General features: G+C 34.4%; 2 protein-coding genes across 3 annotated transcripts in view; both read right to left on the reverse strand.

Annotated features, from left to right (window-relative positions):
- The window catches only part of LOC141461336 (uncharacterized), a 32,184-nt gene extending 22,191 nt beyond the window's left edge, over positions 1 to 9,993 (reverse strand). Inside the window, exon 1 of the mRNA XM_074142293.1 lies at positions 9,725 to 9,993. The gene's annotated coding sequence lies outside the window, so the exon portion shown is untranslated. The remainder of the gene's footprint in view (positions 1 to 9,724) is intronic.
- Positions 1 to 27,250, reverse strand: part of LOC141461337 (uncharacterized) — a 219,519-nt gene that overhangs the window by 48,709 nt on the left and 143,560 nt on the right. The window contains exon 2 of one of the 2 annotated variants that reach the window (XM_074142295.1): positions 24,965 to 25,032. The exons of the other annotated variant lie outside the window; for it this stretch is intronic. Coding sequence (XP_073998396.1) covers positions 24,965 to 24,998 — 34 coding nt within the window. The 5' untranslated portion in view covers positions 24,999 to 25,032. The remainder of the gene's footprint in view (positions 1 to 24,964; positions 25,033 to 27,250) is intronic. 2 annotated transcript variants of the gene reach the window in all.

Consider the following 27,250-nt stretch of genomic DNA (forward strand, 5'->3'; position numbering starts at 1 on the left):
TTTGGTTGTCAGTTTTTGACCTCATTGTAGCATTCTCTGTTGGAACCTTAACCTTATATCAAAGCGGAAATTTCTAAAATTACAAAAGATAGATATAAACAGACCAATCAAAAAGTAGTGATGAATCATTAGACGGCGCTTAACTTAACCAGTTAACTGTTTCCACGTTGTTGGAAAATGTGTCCCCAACGTGCGTCATACAAATTAAGCGATGACGAATATTTTCATCAAACTCAGAGTATGTTTGATATGAAATTGGGTTGCAAAGAAATGACTTTTATATATTTTTTTTTCGTTATTTATTTCATGTACATTTATTTATTTATTTATATTAACATAAATAGAAACCAAATACATCAAAAATATATTTACGAAAATATATTTTAGTTTTAACTAAAATTGTAAAATTAACGGCCGATGGTCACTACTGAAAACTGCATGACGAATATACTCGTCATAACACAAGATTTTTACACTTTTTTCATGATGAATATCTTCGGCATAAACAGTTAATTGGTTAATACTCGCGACCAATCGAAGGTACGATTTATACACAATGGTATAATAATGCCTAAAGACGCAAACACCTTCATATGTAATAAATGGACTAGAAAAGTATTTCAGGATCCCTCAGTGGCACCTGATTACATTTTAGACAGACGTCAGAGGCAGTGGCCACTTATCACTTATTTATCAGGCAGGCATTGGTGGCAGCAGAGTAACTCAGCTGAGACCACAGATTCTGTGACCGACTAGCCGTAATTATTACAGTAAAATAATGACGTATGAGTTTCCACAACTGACCATTTCCAGAATAATTAATTTTATAATCAATAAAACAAAATTAACTATTTAGGCCTAAAAATAATATACGAGGGTCGTTTGAAAAGTCCGTGGAAAGTCAGAGAGATAGCACCACTGGCGCGTTTCGAGGTTATGTTTAGTTAGTAGCATCTCTTGGAAGAACACACACCAAGTTTCAGCCAGATCGGTCTATTTCTTTGTGTTTGGCATTCGTTTGAATCGAGGAAGTCGAGTGATTTTCAAAAAATGGACGAAAAAGAATTTCGTGTGTTGATTAAACACTACTTTATGAAAGGCAAAACGCCACAGGAGACTAAAGAGAAGCTTGATAAACATTATGGTGACTCTGCACCTTCGATTAGAACAGTTTATAAGTGGTTTCAAAATTTTCGGAGTGGCCATATGGGCACAAGTGACACTGAACGTTCTGGACGCCCTGTTGAGGTTACTACTCCAGAAATCATTGATAAAATCCATGATATGGTGATGGATGACAGAAGAGTGAAGGTGCGTGAGATTGCTAGTGTTGTGGGCATCTCGAATGAACGGGTACATAATATTTTGCATCAACATTTGGACATGACAAAGCTATCCGCAAGATGGGTGCCGCGATTGCTCACGCTTGACCAAAAACGAAATCGTGTGAAGTGTTGCAAGGACGGTTTGCAGCTGTTCCAGAAGAATCCGCAGGACTTTAAGCGTCGTTTCGTCACTGTGGATGAAACATGGATACATCACTACACTCCTGAGACTAAAGAACAATCTAAACAATGGGTTACCAAGGGGGAATCTGCGCCAAAAAAGGCGAAGACCGTTCCTTCGGCCGGAAAGATTATGGCGACTGTCTTTTGGGATTCGCAAGGAATAATCCTCATCGACTATCTGGAAAAGAGTAAAACTATTACAGGTGCATATTATTCATCGTTATTGGACCGTTTGAAAACCGAGCTGCAAGAAAAACGCCCACGATTGGCCCACAAAAAAGTCCTTTTCCATCACGACAACGCACCAGCTCACACCTCAGCAGTTGTGGTCGCAAAATTAATGGAAATAGGGTTCCAACTCGTTTCACATCCCCCCTATTCTCCAGACTTGGCTCCCTCGGACTACTATTTGTTCCCCAATATGAAGAAATGGCTGGCGGGAAAAAGATTTTATTCAAACGAGGAGGTGATTGCAGAAACGAATGGCTATTTTTCAGACTTGGACAAATCCTATTATTCGGAAGGGATCAACAAACTAGAGCAGCGTTGGACGAAGTGTATAAGCCTAAAAGGAGACTATGTTGAAAAATAAAAAAGGTTTACCCCAAAAAATTAAGTAGTTTTTATTTTTGCACGGACTTTTCAAACGACCCTCATATATTTGTATAAAACAAAAACAAATTTAACTGCTCCAGCCCACTGCCATCTAAATTAAGACTTTTTTTTTTTTAAATAATTTATTTCCACAAAATATCCGGTTTATTTATTATTAATTTCCTTTTTCTTTACAGTGCAATTTAGGCGGTAGACGGGGAAGCGGGCCTGTACTTTAATATCCGGTCTAAGAGATGGTCTTGGTGAGACTGAATTGGCCAAGTTAAATGAACTCCGTTGTAGACAATTTTCAATCAATTTCCTGGCCATTACAAACTTGATTAGACTTTTTTCTCAGTTTAAAGTTCGGAGGTAAAGTTAAGTAGTTAGTTAGCCTCTAGCTAACTTCAAAGTGGAAAAGAAAATTACTCGAATTTCTCTCTCTCTCTTTTTTTTTAGAAAATTGGAAAAACCTAATTTTGTTAATCTTGTTTCTTAACTTGTTGCAACCTGGGAAAAGTAGAATTTTCAAAGATTAGATAAGAGACAAAATATTTTTAGATACTTAATTTTTTTTAATTCTGTAATAGTAATTGCATTTTTTAACGTTGGGTTTTTTAAATTAACGATTAAAATAAGGTAGAAAGAAAACCCTTTAAAAAAAAGACGAAGGACAATTTTGTAGGCAGAAAATTTCCACCAAATTGAATGAAAAACTTGTCTGAACATGAGCTTTTCTTTAGTGCAATTTAAACGCAATTAAATTCTCTTGAAACTGATAATTTGTATTGAAAAAGTTAATTTCAATATTTACGATTCATCGATATAAATGATAGTATCGATTGATGCGCGATATCATCTGCTTCCTACATATAAAGTTGATAGTTCTAAAATACGTTCCTAATACGGAGTTTTATTTGTTTCTTAGTTAAAATAGAACGTTTTGGACTATGACTTTGAGGATACTAAAAATAAAACGTTATGATTCAGTTCGTACTTCCGGTGGTGAACTGATATTTTTCCTAATTCTTAATTTTGGATAGACAATACAAAGTGTTAGAACCGTACAATTCACTGAAACCGCACTATAAATTGTAAAAAAATGCTATTGGAACCATTTTAGAAAAAAATGGGATACAGAGATTAGTTGATAGAACAGGTAAGAGATGAATGAGATCGTACTTTACACGGAAATGGTACTTTAGAGAGCTACTTTCCCCTATTTCCTCTCCCAAAAGTGCCCTTAAATGATTTTTCCCCGAGGAAAAATAAAAGAAAAGTAAAAATTACATGTGTACATGGAAATTTCCCAGAAATAAACAAAAACTCCAAGAAAATTATGGAGACTTGAAACCAAAAATTATTCCATTCAATTAGAATCGCAATTCCGTTTTGACGTATTCTGTCAAAAGTGCTCAGGAAAATCACCAGCGCCTCGTTCTATGAATCAGTAGTGGCGCTGAATACTGGCCTCAAATTCTTTTTTGAACAATTTATTAAAAACTGCCTCTAAACGATTCCATGACTCTATGTTAAAATGATTCCATCTCGAACCGCTCAATCACAGACTCCCCTCATTCACAATCCCCCCCACCATCGGTTATTGAATCCATGGATCTCCAAAACATGTAATTTTAGTAAAAACTCCTATTTCTAAAAAAAAAAAAATTTTGGCACAATCTCAATACTAAAGGAAGGGACAGTAAACTTTTACGCAAAGTAATCAATGCATTTACTGCAAAGATAAGCATCCCTATTTTTGTTTTATTTTATTTAAACTTTTACCACTATCCAGAAAGTTGAGAAACATTGCGTGCTTACCAGTTTTCTGAAAATTAAGTGCAATTGATATGCAAAACCAGTTTTAACCAAGATAAACAGTAATTTCCAGTCTATTGAGATTTCCGGTTTTGTAACAGAGTAACTAACACAAACTAAAACAGAGCACTTACTAAATAATTGACTCAATCAGGCGATAGATGGGGAATTTATTTTAATTCCAAAAACAAATAATTCTTAAATATTGTAATAATTTAGGGAAGGAATATCTTTGCGGGTCTAGCCTCTAATCGCCTAACATACTTTACTATAAATTTCTCATATTAACCATTAAATGAAATACAAGACCTAGACTGAGGGATCGAACCCACTAACCAACAATACATCTTAGCTTTGCAGGTCTAGCCTATAATCGCCTAACATGCTTTACTATAAATTTCTCATATTAAACATTAAATAAAATCCAAGACCTAGACCGGGAATCGAAACCCACTAACCAACAATACATCTAAGCTTTGCGGGTCTAGCCTATAACCACCTAACATGCTTTACTATACATTTCTCATATTAAACATTAAATAAAATCCAAGACCTAGACCGGGGATCGAATCCACTAACCAACAATACATCTTAGCTTTGCGGGTCTCGCCTCTAACCGCTTGGCTACCGTGGCGCCTACTTTGGGGACCTTAAAAGGTCGCGAAAACTATAAAATAGCAAATCTGCACGATCTTAATACTAGTGAAGTACAAAAGAAATCTAAATATCGTAAGCTTACAGATTGACAAACATACGATTTACAGCCAACATATATTGCATACATAATCCAATTTTCTTTTATTCGCCTAGAAAACATGCAAACGTCGTATATATTATATAAATTTTCCACAAGTACGCTTTTAAGTTTGCATTAAGGCAAAAAAATATTTAGAAGAAAAAAGCATGTTACTAAATAAATCATTCATATAAAGGTCAACACTGCGCAAGTGTTATTTTTAAATAAAATTTACTGTAATTAATGCATTTCCCCCTCTAACCTTTTTAATTAATTATACAGAATTATTTTCTTTGACGAAGAAAAGGGGTAAAGAAAATAAAATATTCATGAAGGTTGGGATATTTTTCTTTTGTGAAAAATCCCTTTACTATGCAGTGTATAATGAAACAAACTGAGTAAGTGAGTGGTGACGTCAAAGAGAAGCGGATGTGACGACTTTGAAGGAAAACTAGATGGTAAAAAGTCAATTAGGGAAAAATTGATGTATACGTACAACAAATTGTGAGCAAAAGAAGGAAAAACTGCTAGCTTTTCCAAGTGACGAAATAGTCCCAGAGTTTTTTATAAACGAAATTAATATATTTACTCTTATTACAGAATATATTGCAATGTCTTTTCTCTTTCTACTACATAGATGATCGTGTCACATATTTTCAAAACAGAGTCATCTCCTGATAATAGTTTTGAATTCTCCAGTATTAGTAAGAGATTATCCTGGATGAGTGACTAATCCTGGACACAGTAAGAAGTGGTGGGATTACCTATCAGATTACTGTAGGGTATGGATAAAATAAGCCTCTTGGATGCGCTGTCTTAGGGAACAGGATTCAATCCCTTGCGTTACTAGTGAGTAGGATTATGGTCCTTATAAGATAGGAGCAGGATTTACCTTTTAGGGCTAATCTAGGTGGTTGCCTTTAGACTGAAACAGACCATGAGTGAGGAATCAGACTCGCCCTGAGAATCAATAATAATAAAAATATTCTTAAACACCAATTCAAGGGTCAAGATACAAGAATTTAGTACTTTTTTTAGAAGCTGAGCTCCATAATCATCTGAAATGCAATAAAAAATACACAGACTTCAGACTGGAAGACCAGTAGTTCCAAATGATTAGTATAAAAATACCAAGTCTGAGGTTTTTTTTTGCTAATTTCTGTTCACAAACACACCCAAAATTTTAGACAAAATGAGTTTTCCAACAGATGTTACTTATCGATAATTCGATAACAAGTACTGTTACGATTTTCCTAATATTTCAATTGAGAAATCATTTTAAAAGAAGAATAAGCTATAAAAAAAAAATAATTGTTATCAACTTTAAGCGAAAGATATGTAAATCAATTTTTTTAAAGAATAAACAAGCTCATAAAGTAAATAAAAGTAATAAGCTCACTGGCTTAATAAAGACAGCGCCGACCCGAGGTTGATGTAAATAAATAGAAACAAGAAGACAAATATTGGATTTCTCTAATAGCAACCAGATATTGTCAATAAATTTGAATCAATAACCAATAATATAACAGGTTGCATACACGTTTAAAAAATGATTGTAAATAATTCGTCTTTTTATAAAATTGTTCTATGATTTATACAGAAGTATGTACAAGTGTACATTTAACATATAAAGATGTGTATCTTTTATTATTAATTTTCTTAAATAAATAAATTATAAGAATTCGGTGTGAATACAGGCTTTCTCTAATTTCGATTATCGATATTCTAACCAATAACTCGTCTTTTGGTTTTAAATTCCGAATTTGAAAAAATTATTGTTCTCTTTTCTATTCAGTGGGAATGGGACGTCTCACGGAAGAATACTTGGTTCCGTCCTGTTACGCAGTATACACAGCAGACATCCGTCTACACTAATATCTGTACATATGCAGGTGGCACAGCCATGCCTTAGCTACAAGTGCACATCCTTTATCAGCTTCATACAACTAACAGATGCACTTACATAGAATAGAATCCTGGGTAAAGAAGTGGCGTATTAAAGTGAACCCATAGGTAGGCCAGGATGCAACACGTTTCCTCTCCGGCGAGGCTCCTGTCTTTCTGACTTTTTGAAGAGCGTTTACATTTCCTCCCATGAATGCGGAACCCTCACAATACACTTAAAAGACAAGCAATGACGTAACGTGCGAAACTGCTTTAAAGACTACTTGGACGACGCTCCAAATTGCCCTTAGAACTCAAACGCTTAATATGCAACACTATTCTCAAACCTATGTGGGCTTAAGGTACTAGAGCTGTGGGGTTCAGCCAAACCTACAAACATACTTTCTGTATAGGACATTTCAGTCAAAACTCCTGCCGACAGATAGCTGACGCTCCTTTCTACGGTGACTAACCTCCCTCTTCACAACGACCTCAACATCCCCATTCGTACAAATAACTCGCCAAAAATAAAAAATCAAGTTCCACACTGCTCTCTCCACTTGCTCTAATCCTTTCGCTCAGACTCTCTCCTCTTCTGTCATTCCTGACCATCCACCAGGTCGGCAGGATCCGCCAGTGGATCCGGGACTACCTTGAGTTCATCGTCATCACCGATATCCTATAGGGATTGCTACTACGGGGTACTTTCTCTCCTCCTGCTCTTCGCCAAAATATTTACTTATTGTGCCTATATTTTCACACTTACTTAACTTACTCTGCATTACTCCAAAATGACCATTTAGGAGGAATCTACCCTGTCATCTAAGGAATGCTCCAAGAAAAAAAGCACTACTAGTACGTCTACATAATTTCAAATTGAAATTTCGATGTGTTGTAGTTATATTTCATCGTTATACTTTTATCAGCTGGTGAAATTAAGTTGAGAATATAGAATCTAGTGTTTCATTGGTTTACCTTAATTAAACCTCACGATACCTTACATTTGCATAACTCTATCCCTTTTATTCATGTCAAACAAGCTTTCCAGGGAAAATATCTGGAATAAAAAAAAAATAGAAAACCTCCTCGCTAACAACTGCGGTATTCAATAGAAAAACTCATTAAAATTTTCTTTAACATTGGTATAACGTTTTTAATGATATGTAAACATTCTAGAAATGGGAAACAAGCAAAAGACCCTCATTAAGAAAAACAAAGAGCTGTTCCCCCCTGTGCTCCGGTACAGAGTAATGTACACACACACACTGACACTTTAAATGGAAAAACTATCTCAAGTTATGGCGGCCAGTCAGAGGTAATAAAACACATTGATCCGTACACTTGAGAAATGTCGTTAAAAAAAAAAAGTCTGCAGTTTTATGACTCTGGGAAGGGAGAGGAATACAGGGAGAAAAAAGGTATCCCATTGATCGGAACCTGGGGATAACCTGTTTGCTAGTATCTGACGTAGTAACTGGGAATTTTAGATCGTTCTTTATTTCTATTTATTTTAGTTTTAAAGGAAAAACGGTGCACGTTTTTTGATAGAATATTAATTCAAATTAATTAAAAATGTTAACAGTATGAATCAATAAAATAATTAAATAATTATAGCTAATTACGTTGACAACTTTTTTCATTTATTATTTTTTTCTCAAATCTTGTCAAATTTTTGAATTCGACTTTCCACCGGTACCTGAATCCCTTCAAAAAAGTGGTTTTTACACATTGATCCCAATGTTTTATCTGTCTTTTTGTGAAATGTGTGGTTAGCAGAATTCAAAATCACAAAGAGTTCAATTCGTAGTTTAGGCTATAGACCGAGGCAATAAGCTTTCGGTGCAAAGCAGTTACCGGAAATCTCATTTAAATGATTTCCATCTATTTTTCCGTTTGTTTTTTTTTTAGATTTTCATGAAAATTTCCCGTTACGATTTCTTTTTTTAAATTTGGCATATTTATTAAATTTGAGAGGGTGAAAATTTGGTACACTCGTCGATAATTTGATAGCGATTGCCATACTTTCTCTTAATAGCTGTAAGAGCAGAACGTAATGTTACGTAGGGGGAGCCCTAATCCATACAATCTGCCTAATTTTAATAAAATATCGGGCTAAGATTTACACAGTTATTTAGTAATAATAATTTTGGAAGGGGCTTCACATAAATGAGACTAACTCCTCTCCCATTCGATGTACAATGTGGAGACCCCCAAAAAGCACATTTTCACAAAATTCCAAATCGAATGACACCTCAATCATGAAAATCGGTTCACGAGTTTAAGCGCTACGTTGTTTTACAAATAAGGTAACAAGAACAAGAAGAAGAAGAAGAACAAAAACAAGAACAATTTTCTGAATATCCCGAAATCTATTAGATCTGGGTTGTTGCCAAAAAAATTACAGTTATAAAGAAGGATTTTTTCCTATATTTTAAAGAAAATTTGGAAATTTTATCTTTTATAGAAAAAGAGAAAAAAATTATCAAAGTTGGGTGTTTTTCAAACGTTACGCTTTTTCGTGCCCTTTTTTGACGATCAACCCTACAGGACATTTTTTTTAACAACATGTGTTAGGGAAAGCAAGAAAAAACAATCCAGGGATGAAAAATAAGCAACTCTCCTCCACCCCCCACCCCCAAAAAAAGAAAATTCATGCACACATTCCCACAAATAGAGAAATCATCCTTAATCCATAGCAGAGAAATTCCATAGATTCTTTCCCTTCTACAACGATATACCCTGTAGTTTTGTTGGCCCACCCTGGCAGAACTAACATACCACACACCCCCCACAACTTGATGAAGGTATGGGGGGGTGTTTACTTTGTTTGAAAATGGGAATTTTTATTGCTTTTTTGTGCAAGATTATTTTAGTCCTGATTAAAAAAAAAGTAAAATGAAATAACTTATATTTGGAAATATTGTTTCATAATGAATTAACATTAAATATTAATTAAATGTTTAAATTTAATCAAGTGTTCTTGAATTAAAGAATTCTTGAATCAAGAAAGATAAATTAGATAAATAGAACTCTGAATTTGGCACAACAAATTTGAATTTATAACTATGTAAAACACTTAATCAATTTTAAATATAATGTTTAAACAAAAATGTTAATATTAATTATTCTTATAATAATAAGAACAATGTTAATTATTATTAATAATAATATTAAAATATAGAACCTGATGAATTTGAAAATCATTCTAATGTAGCGCCAGTTTTCACTTTCTGTGACGCAGAAATTGTATCTTCAAAAATTGCAAATCAAAAGGACCAAATTCTTCAAAGTGATTTTCCCTTTCTTTTTTTTTTTGAAGCTCTTTTGATGGTACCCTCAAAGTGCCCTTAGGGGGAGGTAGAGAAAATGACAGAAAACTGCACCACTATCAGATGATAAGAAACTGTTTACTATGTCTTGAACAGACTGAATACTGTAACAACACTGAACTCGTATATACTAAGAAGCTTGCTGCTAGTCCGACCTCAAAGCTTATTGATTGGGGCGCACCATCAGCTTTTTGGTTGAACCAATTCCACAAATAGAGCATGCGCTTTTTTGTGCTTCGGCTCCTTGGTCCCTTCAACTGTATATACTATTTGTTACTATTTTATTTATTTATTTTTTATTTCCTCTGTTTGATGATGTGCATTTTTCTTCATCTTTTTTTCACTCGCTCTCTCTCTTTCAGAGAGCGCCACTGTATTAACTTCGAGATGTGTGTGGGGTACAGGGTGCCTGAGGGAGGAGCCGTCGAGTAGGGTAACCCAGGTGTGACACATGTGATGAACTCAATTGACCTAATTTTCTTCCCTTTTTCTGTTTACAACTTTCTCTCACTATATTGAGTATTTATTACCCTGTATACGGAGGAGTGGTCGAAACTTCGGGAGGTGATTCAGCAGCTTAAATGCAACAAAAAATATTCTCTTCACTTTGGCCCGATTCTCAATAGTGTCCAAGATATTTGCATTTTTAACTTTTCCGTCGATATTCGCGTTTTCGCCATAAAAACGGCCGTAACTTTTCTATCCTTTATCCTACAACAAATCTGCTTATTCCAAACGAAAGAGTATTAAATTTCCTATAAATTTGCTTGGCACAAAGCCTCAATACGATTCTTATAACAATGAAATTTTTACTTGAATGTCTAAAAATTTCGTTCTCGATGATTTTTGTTAAAATTTTCAACTGCATTTTTTCAATGGTTAATGAATCAAGGAATCACATAATTTCAGAAAAAGTTGCGCATTTATTGAGCTTCAAGATCATATGGATTTTTTTTGGTTTTTAATAAAACCCTACCCCGAACAGAGGGGTGTAAATGCAGAAAACTGGGATTTTGCGAACCGACTTTTCATTACTAATTTACTCAAATATCAATTTTTACCATTTTAGTTTAGAACAATTATTATTTTATAAAACGGAAGTAAAAAATAAAGTAGCAATAAAACACAGAAGTGAAAAAGTACAATAGGCAGGTGCCTAGTTAAAATTGTTCCAAAAATCGTTCGCACTATTCAAACAAGGAAGTGGGAAAGAATTGTGGCAAATTTTTAGTTTCTTGACTACAATTGTTTGTGCAACATATTTTAACGACATAATGGAGGTTTTTTTTCATCAAAGTTAATTAATAATAATTCAAAACTAATCGATTTTTGGAGAAGGAACAAAAAGAAAATAACCATTTTATTTTTGAATTATTATTAATTAACTTTGATAAAAGAAAACCTCCATTATGTCATTAAAATAGGTTGCACCAACAATTGTAGTCAACTACTGCGTTTTATTGCTACTTTAATTTTTACTTCCGTTTTATTAAATAATAATTGCTAAAACCTAAAATGGTTACTTTTCTTTTTGTTCCTTCTCCAAAAGTTGACATTTTAATAAATTAGTAATGAAATTCAGTTCGCAAAATCCCAGTTTTCTGCATTTACACCTCCTCTGTTCGGGGTAGGGTTTTATTAAAAACCAAAAAAATCCATATGATCTTGAAGCTCAATAAATGCGCAACTCTTTCTGAAATTATGTGATTCCTTGATTCATTAACCATTGAAAAAATGCAGTTGAAAATTTTAACAGAAATCATCGAGAACGAAATTTTTAGACATTCAAGTAAAAATTTCATTGTTATAAGAATCGTATTGAGGCTCTATACCAAGCAAATTTATAGGAAATTTAATACTCTTTCGTTTGGAATAAGCAGATTTGTTGTAGGATAAAGGATAGAAAAGTTACGGCCGTTTTTATGGCGAAAAACGCGAATATCGACGGAAAAGTTAAAAATGCAAATATCCTGGACACTATTGAGAATCGGGCCAAAGTGAAGAGAATATATTTTGTTGCATTTGAGCGGTTGAATCACCTCCCGAAGTTTCGACCTCTCCTCCGTGTACACCCTGTATATACACACACAAAGTACCATAAAACCACCACACAACACACACACTACAAAAACCAAAACAAAAAAAATCTACTCACTAAGAGGAAGTAAAAACTAAAAAAATCGACTTCCAAACTGGCACTTCCGGTTGCCGGAAGAAAAAAAAACAGAATTAACTATAACAATGAAACTAAAACAGTTTTCCCAAGCATACTAAACTATTTACTTTATCCTGAATGGAAAAGTTAAATGCTTTTCTTTCTAGTTTCTTTACTGGCTGAAACTTTTCTCTTTTTTTTAAAAGTCCCACAGATTTCCCTAATGGAGTTTATACAGATCTACGAAAGGATCATTCAAGTGAAAAGAGATAACGAATTTGGGAACGTTAATAAGTTCTATTAATATTAAAATTGAATAACTTGTAAATAATGCACATTTTGTTCCGATTTTTTCTTAAAGAACAAAAAATAATAATCTCATGACTACATACACTCGACTTACTGTAACTAGAACCATTCATTTGTAGAACTATGTTCGGAATGGAGGCGACTAACTAAAATACTTTACTATAAATTTCTTTTATTAACCATTAAATAAAATACAAGATCTAGACCGGGAATCAAATCCACTAACCAACAATACACCTTAGCTTTGCGGGTCTAGCCTATAACCGCCTAACATACTTTACTATAAATTTCTCATACTAACCACTAAATAAAATGCAAGGTCTAGACCGGGAATCAAATCCACTAACCAACAATACACCTTAGCTTTGCGGGTCTAGCCTATAACCGCCTAACATACTTTACTATAAATTTCTTTTATTAACCATTAAATAAAATACAAGATCTAGACCGGGGATCAAATCCACTAACCAACAATACACCTTAGCTTTGCGGGTTAGCCTCTAACCGCCTAACATACTTTACTATAAATTTCTCATATTAAACATTAAATAAAATGCAAGGTCTAGACCGGGAATCGAATCCACTAACCAACAATACATCTAAGCTTTGCGGGTCTAGTCTCTTAACCGCCTAACATACTTTACTGCAAACTTATATTAACCTTTGGGAATATAGACTAGTACCGCAATACACCTTAGCTTTGCTGGCCTTGCCTACCACCGGTCGGCTATTGTGGCGCCTGGATGATGGCAAAATAAAAATATAAAAACACGTATTCATACACAGAAACCTTAAAACTTTATTTTTCGGTCTAAATTTAAAACAAAAAGACTTCATTACTTCACTAACAAGTTTTTAAACTGAGAATAAAAACTAAATACGTAGTTATTATTTGTAGTTAATTAACTAAACTAATTAATTTCGTGAATGTTTACAAAAGCGTATTGTTCAAAGGGAGAATATACGATGAATCAATTTAACGCTATATATGTGTGTGTGTGAATAAATAATTACCCGCATAGCGTGGGCGTATGCAAGTGTGTATGAGGCATTAAAAGCACTCACTAACACTGGACTCTGTCCAATGATTGACCTAAATGGGTGAACGTTTAAATTAGTGTAGTCCAAACAGTAATGGAGGAACAGATTTATTGCTCTTGGAACAATAAACTCAAATCTACTGTGCAGTTTTATCTAGTGAAAACAAATCGGTTTTTAGTTAACAAAAAAAACAAAACAAAAACATGGCGACCAAACTTTGTAAATCTATTTAAAAAAAAGAAAAACAAACAAAGTATTGGAAAAGTAAATTTAGTTTTCTATATCTAATATTATCTTCTAAGATGGAAGAGATTAGCACAGCACGGTTAGCGTACTGGATACCCATGCGAAGATCCCAGTTTCAAATCCATATCTGCTGAACTTTAGATTTTCTCTTTCTAGGGGCTTTTTACAAATCCCAGGACCTTGTTATCTTGTAACTAGGGGAACACTGTCCTTCAGGTCGACCGTTTACGGGAATAAGCACTAGGCGCCAATGAACTCAGTTGGTAAAACGCCCTAATTGAATTTAATTTTTTTTTAAGTAGCCATATTCCAATAACATTTATTGTTCATGCATAAATTTACATTTAAACTAACTGCAATGAGGAAAACACGTCAGTAATACATCTATTGAGGGTAGTTAGCTTTAAATAAATACTTAAGACGTCAAAAAAGTTTAGGTGGTTCTTACGCGGTACAAAATAAAGGGACAATAGTGGTGTGAAATGGCTCGCTAGCCTCTTTGAACTGTATTTAGCCTATTTTTTAAAAAATGCATTTCCGTTTAAATACTGAATTCCAAAGAGAAACTAAAAGATTCGCTGTAATTTTTTTACTCCTCTTTACTATTCGTAATTGACCAACGAATCGACAAACCCAAAAAATGTTCGTATTCGTAATTTAAATAAATATTAAATATTTATTTGAACTAAAACTATATGAAGAGCTTACATAAAATTATTATCTTCATTTTTTTTTACTGATTTACGCAGTGAAGCAGAGATATTTCATCAGAGAGGTTGTCATGGTAACAAGTCTGCCTAAGCTACCTGAATTACGCAAGAAGGAAGATTGGAAACCCAGCTAGGTCATTTAATATGTAAACAATAATTTTGCTTATTTTGCGTGTGTGTATATATGTATATTTACTTTTGTTGTTTTTTTAATGTAATAATCATAACAGCAGTTAATATTGTATAGAAAACTTTTAAAACGAGCGGAAAATTTAAATGAAAATCTTCTCTTTTGGTGGGGGGGAGATTAGTGAAAAAAGCTGGCACTTCCACTTCCGGCTAGTCTAAAGGTTCTGACTCACGAACATCATTTTCTTTTTTAAACATATTTAATTATTAACAATATTTTAAAGTTACAACAGCCCCGTACATTACATTGAAATGCTAAACAGGAAAGCGAACCCCCCCCCGTACTAGAGAATCAAAGAAAACTTTACGAACCATTTTCCGAGAGAAAATCTCAAAAAAAAAACGGAACAATCCAATGAGTTGTTTCGAGTTGAGGAATTTCCCTCAAACTGCCATTTATCTAGCAACAGATTTAAGTATCCTATCTTAGTCCAAGCCACAAAAATGGATAGCATTGTACACTATTTTAAAATGACACGTAAGATAGAATCTATTCATCCTCTTTCTCATATTTAAAATTATTCGGATTTTTCAGGCAAAAAATATTTCAAATAGTTGTTCTTTTATAAGCTACGTAATATTTATTTAAATTTGATTACGTGTATCATGATAAATAGTTTAAATTTCATTGTAGGAGCCGTTTTCCAGACAATCTTGATGTACTACAAAAATCTATATAGTAAATAAGCCTTCTAATTAGGCAATTTAGCCTGAAATTAGATTCTCAGAGCGGGAAGTGAGGGGGAATCAAAAACAAAATTATATTTGAATATAATACTACGAGAAAGGGAAGGGATTAGCTATGAGGTTAGCATACTGGACTCCCACGCGGAGGTCCCGGGTTCGAATCCAGCAGCTGACCCTTAGATTTTTTCTTCCTAGGAGCTTCTTACAGCTCACTGTCCGGTGATGGACAGTGTTGTCTGTAACGAGAGAACACTGTCCAGAGGCCGGCAGTGCACTGGAAAAAGCTCCGGGCGCTAATAACCTCAGCTGTTGATGCGCCAAAAAAAAAAAAAAAAAAAAAAAAAAAATAATACTACGAGAATAATGTAATTAAATTATATTATATTATAAAAACCAAAAATTAAATAATTAAGTAAATAAAAAAGAAAGAAAAAGAATATAAATCCAATTCAGAACCGAGAAGCAAGCAGAGAACAGAAGCTAGTACCTACAACTGCTCATAGAGCGCTCTTGCTGCCTTATTTCATAGCAATAGACATCTTGACACACATCATACCCAGCTGTTAGGAGCTCAAAATTAGTTTATTTAAAATTCTATTTTTTCCCCCAAAACTTGCTTAACAGTCTATTAATTTTTTTTTTTTAATTATAAAATTCTGTATTTGCGTATTATAGAATATTGTTCATAGTTTTGGGGGACTTATTCGTTAATCTAAAAGGAATTTATATTGCAAAATGTCTGTTTTCTGAATCGATATCCCACTTTTTTGGGGAAGATTTACAGGAATACGGCGTCACTGATTTTTTTTTAAACTTGGTATTATAATTACAGATCTACGTCATTTATTTAAAACATTTTTAAAAACTTATCATTCTTCTAGATACCAGACGTCCCTGTTTCCCTGGGGGAAAGTCCCCTGAATTCGTACTTCTGTGCCCCGATTGAAAAGTGTTCCTGAAATGTCACCGTTAACTATCATCTAACTAACTTTCCTAAGACTTGTCTAAGAAGTTGCTACAAAACTTAGTTCAAGAGATGACATATTACAAAAAAATACATTCATCGCAAAAATACTTGTGACTTTAATTGTGTCAGAACAAGAATACTATTTTTTATCAAAGTATTAATAACTATATTTATATTGTATAATAATAGTTAGTATTGAATTTACTTTGGGAAACTGAACTCTTATCAGTGGATGACAACAGTAACTATACGATCATCTGTATAACATGGAGCTGCCCAGGTGTCCCCTGGATTTCAGGTAAAAAAAATCTGGTAACCTTAACTACCATTATCTACTCCAACTTAGCAAAATTTTAATAAGGAATCTTCACACACACACACACACACACACACACTAAAACGAATGAACTGAATCAAAGATACAAAATACCAAAGAAACTAGGAAGGCGAAATGCACCAAAGTTACTTTGCAGAAGAAACGACAATTATGGTTCACCCTACTAGCTTCCTTCCATATGGACTTGACAGATTTAAAATAAAAAGAACTGAACACAAAATTGAAAACAAACATTGAATTAATCCGAAATCCGATGTACCATGGTCAATGTTCCATTTTACGTATCTAACAAAACCTATTCATACCGATCTATGAATTTTCTTCGTATCCATTCTAATCCAAACTAGGCTACTCAAATTCCTAATCCGATTAACCAAATCCTCTCCATTCCTATTCTTCGATCCAGGAACGCGCCAAGACGTCTGAGGCATCATCGCTGGCCGTGCGATCATAGATGAATGCCAGAAATGCAGTTCTCACTCCGTAACCCCTTAAATCGTTAGAAGACCTGTAGTTAACGTATTCAAGCCAGCGTGTCTTGGCTGGCTTTAAGCCAATGCACATACTTTTTGTATAAATTGTAAAATTCTTGAATTAAAAAAAGCCTCAAGAATTTTTTTCCCATTAAAATGGTCTAAATTCTTCAGGGATTAAGAACTATACGTATGAAAAGAACATTAAATTTGGCGTAAAATGATGATGTCATAATATTATATAGGTGGCAAGATAGAACAGCCAACGGATGTGGTACTTTAGGGCGTAGCCTAACCACCTAATTCTCCCGGAAGTGCCCTTAATGGAACTTCCTTTCCCAGCCCCACAACCCAAAATGAATCGAATAAAAGTTATAGATTCGAAAATAAGCCCCTGCAAAACACCAACTTGCAAGAACATCCGTCAAAATTACTCCCGAAAGTGAAAGTGATACCCAAACTTTTGGTAAAAAAATCACTTTTTTCGAAGACCGTGTGGGGAGGGGGGCTTCAGATCGGATATTTCCGGTGAAACTTCCCCACTAAAGTGTAACGTTCGGTCACAAATTTTTTTTAAACCGGAAGTACCCCAATTTTACGCTCTACAGGGTGAACAAGTAAGTATTGTCCATAGGCATACTGTGTGTAGTACATCTAAAGTGGACTTCAATGACGTATTGGCCAACTTCATATTTTCCACTGTTCTTGAGTGACGTCACTTTAATTTTTTTTTTTCTAAAATCATTACTTTTTTACAATAAACATGTTATTACTCAGAAAGTTTTAGTCCAAATTCGATTCTTGTTGACACGGTTAGAAAGACAGAGATAAATTTTCTAAAAATTGATACCATTTCGAAGCATAAGTTATTCTCCAAACAGCCTCAATCTTCCACCGGATGCTAGAAAAATAAAAGTAATCGAGAATTTTTGAAGAAAACTCATTAGGCCCTTATGGGGATCATTATCAGACCTAAGTGCTGGCCACTTTTTAGTAAAAGTTTCCTTGTCTAATGGGCTTTCTAACGGTATATCATTTTCCAGGATTCCTTTTATCTTCGTACGAGAAATTACTTTTGTTTTTACAAGAAAACTTGTTTACGAGCACTCAACAGTGTTAGTTTATCAGGTTGTTTAATTCATTGAAAACTCTTTTTGGATGGACCAGTAGTCAAATTTTTAAAGTAGATTTTCTTAAAATAAGGAAGTCAAAGATTAAAAATTGCACTTCAAAAAAAAAAAAAATTCTGATCTCTGAAATATTTGAGAAAATTTTAGGGAATATTTTAAACTGCAACTGTTTATTTGAATCATTTTGCAACAGATAATATTCATGTTTGGTCAATACTTACAAAAAAAAAAAAGTGTCGCGAGATAGGCATCTCTCTAACGTGCCATTTCCGTATTAAGTATGTTTTTAAAAGAAAAAGTGCAGACTAGAACCATACAAATTTTTAATAAGATAATGTCGTGCGAGTGTCTCCCCCCCTCAGCGCCCAAAGATTGGGAATAATAAATTGAATCCAGCTGTTTTTAGAATTTATTTAAGGGATTAAAAGACTGCTCTATCCCTCTCTCTCTCTCTCTCTATCTGGTTCCATCCCAAATGCATAATAATTTCAATGAAATGTTGGAATGATAGATATAACGATCAGGGCGGGGCATCCAACCAATAACATGTGCTCCTCTGTCCCTTTGAAAGGGTAAAGGGCATTACCAGGTCGGCACTCCCTCGCTGTCAGCTCACTTCAACCGAGCTATTATTTACCCAAAGGGGAGTGAACAAAAAAAGAAAAAAAAAGGGACTTATTTTAATAAATTTCACATTTTTTCACAACATATTTATTTTTAAAGAAAGTAAATAAGTTATAACTTCTTTTAGCAATATTTTTAGTGTAAACTATTTTATTTCTCGTACTGAAATAATTTATATTCTGATAATTTTAAAAAAAAAACCTGTTTAGTTAGACTTAATGTTCAGCAGTATTCAGTTTCATCAAGATCTTCTTATTATACGAGTATAGATAATTGTAATTAGAGAAATTCGTGTCCCAAGTCACTCCACTTTGCAGGATGTTCGAGGCACGACAAAGTGAGGAATGTTGATATCAGGAAAAGAATGGGAGTGGAGAGAAACGTCCTAGAAATTAGAGAGAGAGAGAGAGAGACTAAGGCACTCACATGGTAAAGGACATGTAAGGAGGATGGGTCCAGAGAGATTGCCTCTAAGGTGGTGATGGACAGAGCGAGGTGGATGGCCTAAGGAGGAAGAGTGGAAGACCCAAAAGTGTGGTGGAGGGACCAGGTGAAGGAGATGATGGCCGGGATATGGTCTGACAGAGGAACAGGCAGAGGATCGTGTCGCTTGGAAGAAAGCTTTTACTCGCGATGGATGAAGGGAACCACGATTTGTGGAAAACCCTTTGGAAAAAAAATAAAATAAAAGTCACTCCACATTTTTTTTTTTCAGTGAACCCCTTAAAATTTTCTGAGAAAAACTTTTCGAAAATTGGACAATATTAAAAGTGAAAGTAAAAATTAGAATCTCGAAATATGTATATACATATCTATTTTAAGAACATACAGTTTGGTAAACCAAAAGATTACAAAAATAGAATCGGAGTTACGCCCACTAGGGTTCTCTGTGTACAGTACCAAATGAAGATGGACATGTTCGCATTTGGGGGCGGATGGAGGCGGCTACTATGTTTGGGTTTCCTTTCACTGTTAATTTAATAAGATATAAAAATAATAATTTCTATAGAAGTTTCCGACAAATTCATTTATGCAACTTTTCTTCCATTGAATTGAGATATTACATACACAAGAGGATGATGTTGGTGTAGATGTTACAGAATCTAAAAGTGTAAGATCACCCCCGGTTCGAATCCCGTGTACAGCAGTTATTTATTTATTTTTTTTTTTTTTGTAAAAAAATAATAACAGCAAAGTAGAAGGGAATGGAGCTCAGTGGTTAGTGGATTCCAACTCGGAGATCATAGGTTCAAATCCAGCTGCTGGGGCCATTAGATTTTTTTTTTTTTTTTAAACTTCCTACAAGCTTTGTTACAGCTTACTGTCCGATGCTTAGTGTTAAACACGGAGGACCTCAAAAAAGGGATTTTCCCCCTGAAAACATAATTTAGAAAATTGAGCATCATCGTAATTATACTTTCCTTCCCAGAATTTAAGAGGAACTTGAAAAAAAAAAGGATTAAGCTCGTTAACTGAATAAAGTCACAGAACTTGAGTTTTTCATACTTCGTTAACAAGGCATTAGTATGGAAAAATAAAAGTTTTTGTTTATAGGTTTATTATGAATGGAAAACTCCAACATAAACTTATTCTCCAGCGATTCGTCGTAGGGAAATTAATTTTCCCAGCAGCTACAAATTTGAACAAAACTTGTGGTTTTTCCTTCTTATTAATGGATGGGAAGTTGACAACGGGGTGGGGTTTTTTGTGGGGGTGGGGGTGGAGAAGGAGATGTGTTGGCGCAGAATTATGGCTTACCAACAATCAACTACTCGTAAAATTCCAGTCGCAGTGTGTGTGTGTGTGTGTGTATGTTTGATGGAGAAGGGATGAAGTTCCAGGAATGTTAAGAGTTTATTGGGGTGAGGGGCAAGGGGCAGAAATAACTTCCAAGGAGTGGAAATATGGAAACTGGGTTAGGAGGAAGTTAAATCAAGGCGAAAGCGTGCAGTCAGTTTTCACCATTATTTCATCGGGAAAAGCAAATGAAGGGAAAGCGACTTTTTTTTGCAAAGAAAACTTAGCTATGAATAATGATGATGCATTTTTCTTTTTTCTTTTTTTAAATTTTCTCTTACCCCATAGTTAAAGGAAGTATTGTGACGTAAGTGACTTCCGTTTTTGGGAATTTTAAACAGGAAATTCACGTATTGAGAACTAACGAGAGGTTATCTGGGTACGCGAAACTGTTATTTATTTATTTTTATTCTTTCAAATTGGTCTATATTTTCAAATTTGTATTAAAACTGTTCCGGTAGGACAGTTGTATAAGGGTTGATCGTCAAAAACTGCACGGATAAAGGGTAACGCTCAAAAAAACACCTAACTTTGACAATTTTTTTTCTCTTTTTCCATAAAAGATAAAATTTCCAAATTTTCTTTAAAATATAGGGAAAATTCTCGTTTAAAACTGTAATTTTTCTTCTTGTTACCTTTTTTGTAAACTGCATAGCGCCTAGACGCGTGAACCGATTTTTATTAAATTAAGTGTTTGTTACCATCCAGAGTTGAGAAAATACGATTTTCATTTTAAAAAAATCGCCCAATCAACAGTAGCACTTTAATGAAACCAATTTTCCAGTTTTTCACGAAAAGAGGGCTCCTAGAATTTCATTTAACCATTTTTTTTCTCCCAAGTACTTATACGAGGGTCGTTTGAAAAGTCCGTGCAAAGTCAAAGAGATAGCACTACTGGCGCGTATCGAGGTTATGTTTAGTTAGTAGCATCTCTTGGAAGAACACACACCAAGTTTCAGCCAGATCGGTCTATTTCTTTGTGTTTGGCATTCGTTTGAATCGAGGAAGTCGAGTGATTTTCTCACGCTTGACCAAAAACGAAATCGTGTGAAAGTGTTGCAAGGACGGTTTGCAGCTGTTCCAGAAGAATCCGCATGACTTTAAGCGTCGTTTCGTCACTGTGGATGAAACATGGATACATCACTACACTCCTGAGACCAAAGAACAATCTAAACAATGGGTAACCAAGGGGGAATCTGCGCCAAAAAAAAAGGCGAAGACCGTTCCTTCGGCCGGAAAGATTATGACGACTGTCTTTTGGGATTCGCAAGGAATAATCCTCATCGACTATCTGGAAAAGGGTAAAACTATTACAGGTGCATATTATTCATCGTTATTGGACCGTTTGAAAACTGAGCTGCAAGAAAAACGCCCACGATTGGCCCACAAAAAAAGTCCTTTTCCATCACGACAACGCACCAGCTCACACCTCAGCAGTTGTGGTCGCAAAATTAATGGAAATAGGGTTCCAACTCGTTTCACATCCCCCCTATTCTTCAGACTTGGCTCCCTCGGACTACTATTTGTTCCCTAATATGAAGAAATGGCTGGCGGGAAAAAGGATTTTATTCAAACGAGGAGGTGATTGCTGAAACGAATGGCTATTTTTCAGACTTGGACAAATCCTATTATTCGGAAGGGATCAACAAACTAGAGCAGCGTTGGACAAAGTGTATAAGCCTAAAAGGAGACTATGTTGAAAAATAAAAAAGGTTTACCCCAAAAAATTAAGTAGTTTTTATTTTTGCACGGACTTTTCAAACGACCCTCGTATTCATATATTATTATTTTTTTATATTATTGTTATCATTTAAGACGCGTCAACATCTAAGGTTATTGGCGCCCAGAGCTTTTTTCAGTGCACTGCCGGCCTCCGGACAATGTTCTCATATTGCCTTCTTTTACGTTTACATTAAGAGGAAATAACAAAAAAAAATTCTTGGCCAAAAAGCACAGCTTTTTTAGAAGAATGAAAATGCTTTTTTCCGCCTTGTGTATTTGGCTAGTGAATGTTGGTATAAATGATTAGAGTAGAAAAGCTGGTACTAATGGTGGGGTTTTTCTTACCATTCTTACAAATAATACGGGAGGTTTTTCATTTGACAACTTTTAGTTTTATTAGGGATTTCCAATTTTACAACTTTATAAATAATTTTGTTAGTTTTATGGTCATTGGTGTATGTTTAAGGAAAATTAGGTTTTCTATTGAAAGGAAAAACTCTGCTGTTATCACATACACGACTTCCTCTTACGTCACTTCATAAGAGTCGCATTTTGCAAATTTTTCATCGCTTAGAAGAGTCGTTAAGTGTCGCGTGAGACACTCACACACACAAAAAAAAAATAATTAAAAACGGAACTGAAAATTCCTTACAATGAATCAATGTCTGACGATATATGCAAATCCGAAACTGGTCAAAAGAGACATCAATATTTCATCCATATTTAGTGTTTACGAACATAATACAGCTTTTAAAAGCATGCCTTACACTAAAATGTAACCCTAAGCTTCGGAATCCTGCCACAAACTCATGGGTCCCAATTTCGTTGCACCTAGGCACTACCTTTGTTACGTCATTGTTGATACTAAGCCTAATTTATAATTGGCTATCATAAAAACATAAATTTTAATAACGTAATGAATTCGAATTCAACGAAAATGACTCTTAATGCACAATGTAACATGAAAGATAATAAGAAAATTCGTTTGGATAGTGACGTATAATGGTTGCAACATAATTTCAGCATAAATTATGGACAACATGCACGCCCTCTGTTCACTATAATGTTATTTAATTAGTATTGATATCAATGCTATAATAGCCATGTCCGTATAATAGCAGACGCGATTAAATGGTAAGTTTTGATCGATATTGGAAATCGATGTTTTTTTTAACCTGCCATTCCTCATGGTATCGATTAAATGGTTGTTAAACCGTTTTCTAAGGAAAGAGGGAGCACAGCCTACCGGAAGTGGTTAACCTTGAAGCAGATTCCCTAAGAAAAGGATTTGATCAAGAGATATAACGTCGTCAGAAGTAGGAAGCAAAAAATTAGCCTTCTTTGGCTTTCAGGAACAGCGATTGTATGGTACAATGATGGGTCCAAGACTCCTGAGGGAACTGGCTGGAATGTTTGGACGATAAGAATGGGTACTTGGAACCCATTAGGAAGTTACCCTACTCATTGTAGGGTGAAAAAATTCTCGCAAAAGAAAGGTGAATTCAGTTTAACTTCGACAAGTATATTTGGGACAAATTTCTTAATCGACAGCCTGCACAGGCTAGGCTTTCCAAAAAGCTATGAACGCCTGTGTTATCAGCTGGAAGATGGTCTAGGAAAGTGTTGGCAAACTCAATGATCTTGGCAGAGATAATGCCAAGCATGCCTTACATGTGGTTGGGTAATGCGCCGAACCTTTCAGTGAGATGGGGGCGATGGTTTTTTTTTTTTTCTCGGAGAAAAGTTGAAGAGGAAGGAAAAAGATTACTCTGAAACAGGATTCTTCCTAAGCCAGAGCGAAGATCTGAAATGATGACACCGGCAGAATCTGTGAGGAGATAAAAGAAACTCCAATAAGTCCCCTAATTACTTGTGATATCATTATCCTAAACTGGACACCAGGGAACCTACAAGGTGCTGGTGGGTGAACATGCTTTCTCTGTAAACATCTTCTTGGATTCTGCGAGTTCATCACGGAAAGGGAGCAAAATATTTCCCGCAAAAAAATAACTGGATATCAACTTTAATGAAACGCGCATCAAATCCTTACTTTCAGTTCAAATTCAAACCCATTGAAGTTGGGTATAAAGGGTCTTTTTTAAAACTCGCATAAGTTGTTGCAGTACCTAATCATATATTATAATAATTTATTATATAATATCTTAACAATAATATCATAATAACATCTGCTGTAGCAGAGTTTTTAAAGAATTGCAGTAATTAGAAAAAATAATTGGGTTGAAAAAAATATTTTTTTCAATTAAAAATGAAACCATTTAAAAAAGTTTAATTTATTAAACTACTTTTTATAAAGTAACTTTCAAGTTACGTTCATTAATAACTTAAGCAATAATACAGAAGAGGTTCTTTTTTTTTTTTGAAAGCCGTTAAGTTGCAAAACGGAAGTAATGAATAGAAAAAGACAAACTCACAAACATGCCTTTTTAATAATAATAAAGAAAAACTGTGCTCATAACAGTTTTCTTGTTTATTAATGATGAAAATGGAAGGGTACAAAAAAAAAAAGAGGCAGGGAAAACTCTCAGTAATTTTCTTTTAAGAGAGTGGTTATAGTATTGTGAATTTAAAAAAGGGACGAAAAACCATGGGATTTCATGATTGACACTTTTCCCATTTTCACAAGTTTTTCTAGTTAGACGGAACAACACTATGGGTTAGTCTTATGAAGATGATTGTTTTTATTTTACCTAGAGCGGCCGTCGATATGTGAAATATATTCATTTTTCTAAACGGTAGTTTTCAACGATTACTCCAACTGTAAACATATGTTAAATAAGAAATACATACATATATATATTATTAATAACATTTTATTTAATAATTATTTTGTATACAAGAAAACGATATAAAGACACAACATGATTGGGTAGGGATGGAACCATTAGGGGTCGATTAACCAGTATATACACGGTCAAACCAAATCTCTATTACGGTGCGTTCGACGTGTATACTCGTGAAAAATATAAAATTGCCATTAACTACAAAAACTCTAGAAATTTTAATAAAATACAATAAGAATATTATTTGGTGGGATGTTTCCTTTATCTTACCAATAGAACTGCCAAGTATTTTATACGGAGGGGGTTGGTGGGAGTCAGCCAAATGATAAGTGGTTGGTACATGTTTGGTCTCCGCATTAGAGATTGGGGAATTACGCACACAAATAGAAGCTCTCAAACCTTGTGCAATGCCCGTTTTTACCTTAGATAGGAGGTTCAGACCTCAGTACGAGCTTGATTTCCATTTTACACAGAATTCAAAGCTCTTTTCTTCTTTGTAAAAAAGCTCTTGCGTCCCTAGTTAACTAAAGCAATGCATACGTGAAGCGGTACAAGATTTTGAATGAGCACAGAGGGGCTCTGGTAATCTCAAGCCCCAAAGAGATTGCAGAAAAAGTCGCTTGCAGTGGCTATTATGACGTAGCAAAACTGATGGTTGTTTTGCCCTGAGTTCGACGTCATATACACGTCATTGTCTGATTTTAATTCCGTACACTGTGGGTTTTTTTTAAAAAAATTAAATTCCACGCTTAACTGGTTAAAACCAATAATTATATATTAAGGATTCAATTAGCGAGGAATTGGAATTGTAGAAAAACGTTGGCAAAAAGAAGGAGTTGTTTTTTGATCTGGACCGATTCCTCGCCAAATTGAATCCTTAATATATAATTTTTACGTTATTCAAAAGCTAATACAAATTCATAAAAATCAATAATGGTGCAAGTTATGGAAGATTATATAAAGCTATTCAAATGAAATTACACTTGTAATAAATAAAAATATATATTACAATCACAATATCACTAAAGTAAGTGAAAATGAAAAAAAGAAATTTCTAATTACAAGATTAAACTTTCAAAAGAACTTAACAATACTGGACCACAACGTCAAACCCACCACTGATGCTGCTGCTGCAGTCAATCTTCCTTTATCTCCCAACCATCTTATTTAAAATTCTATCCACAATTTCCACAAAACTTAATTCTCCTTCAGTACAAGGAATAAAGTTGACTCCAGACATGCAAAAGAATCGTATGTTTTATAGGTCCAGTGGTAGTAGAGGCTGTAGCAGAAATGATGTCTAGCAACTAGTTAAACTCGGAACAAGGAACAAGGAACCCATTCTCTCTCTCTCTCTGCTTTCTAGATAACACGGAAATTAATGATGCTACAATTCTTTTTCATTTGGATTACGTCTTTCCTGAACTTGTTTCCAGTTTTCACTTTTCAGGAAAAATCTGGAACGAACAGTCAAACGATTTTTCTCTTCAGGTTATTCCCAAGTTTCTAAATTGCAAATTTTCCTTTGAAATTCTAAATTTTTGGGTTATAATACAATTTTTTAAAAACTTTACCGTACTCTGAAATGTAATTTTTACACGAACATTGGCTAGAACTACCACAAAATGAAAAAAAAAAAAAATGTTCAAATTGAAATTTAGAAAATTATATGTCTCTACACTAAACTGATTATTCTAGCTACTGACGATGAATGAAAGCTCGAAGAAGCCGATCAGAATTACAAGATACAGATATCATTCAGTACTTCGTGGACCTAACCACATTTTTTCAAGAGTACTATTCATTAACTTAGTTACTTCAGATTGATAAATTTTATTTTATGTTAGAGGCTAGACCCGCAAAGCTAAGATGTATTGTTGTTTAGTGGATTCGATTCCTGGTCTAGGTCTTGTATTTTATTTAATGGTTAATATGAGTTTATAGTAAAGTATGTTAGGCGGTTATAGGCTAGACCCGCAAAGCTAAGATGTATTGTTGGTTAGTGGATTCGATTCCTGGTCTAGGTCTTGTATTTTATTTAATGGTTAATATGAGTTTATAGTAAAGTATGTTAGGCGGTTATAGGCTAGACCCGCAAAGCTAAGATGTATTGTTGGTTAGTGGATTCGATTCCTGGTCTAGGTCTTGTATTTTATTTAATGGTTAATATGAGTTTATAGTAAAGTATGTTAG

This window comes from Rhodnius prolixus, unplaced genomic scaffold (assembly GCF_049639745.1).
Source record: "Rhodnius prolixus isolate KJV_2025 unplaced genomic scaffold, Rpr scaffold_6, whole genome shotgun sequence".
Classification (NCBI taxonomy): Eukaryota; Metazoa; Arthropoda; class Insecta; order Hemiptera; family Reduviidae; genus Rhodnius; species Rhodnius prolixus.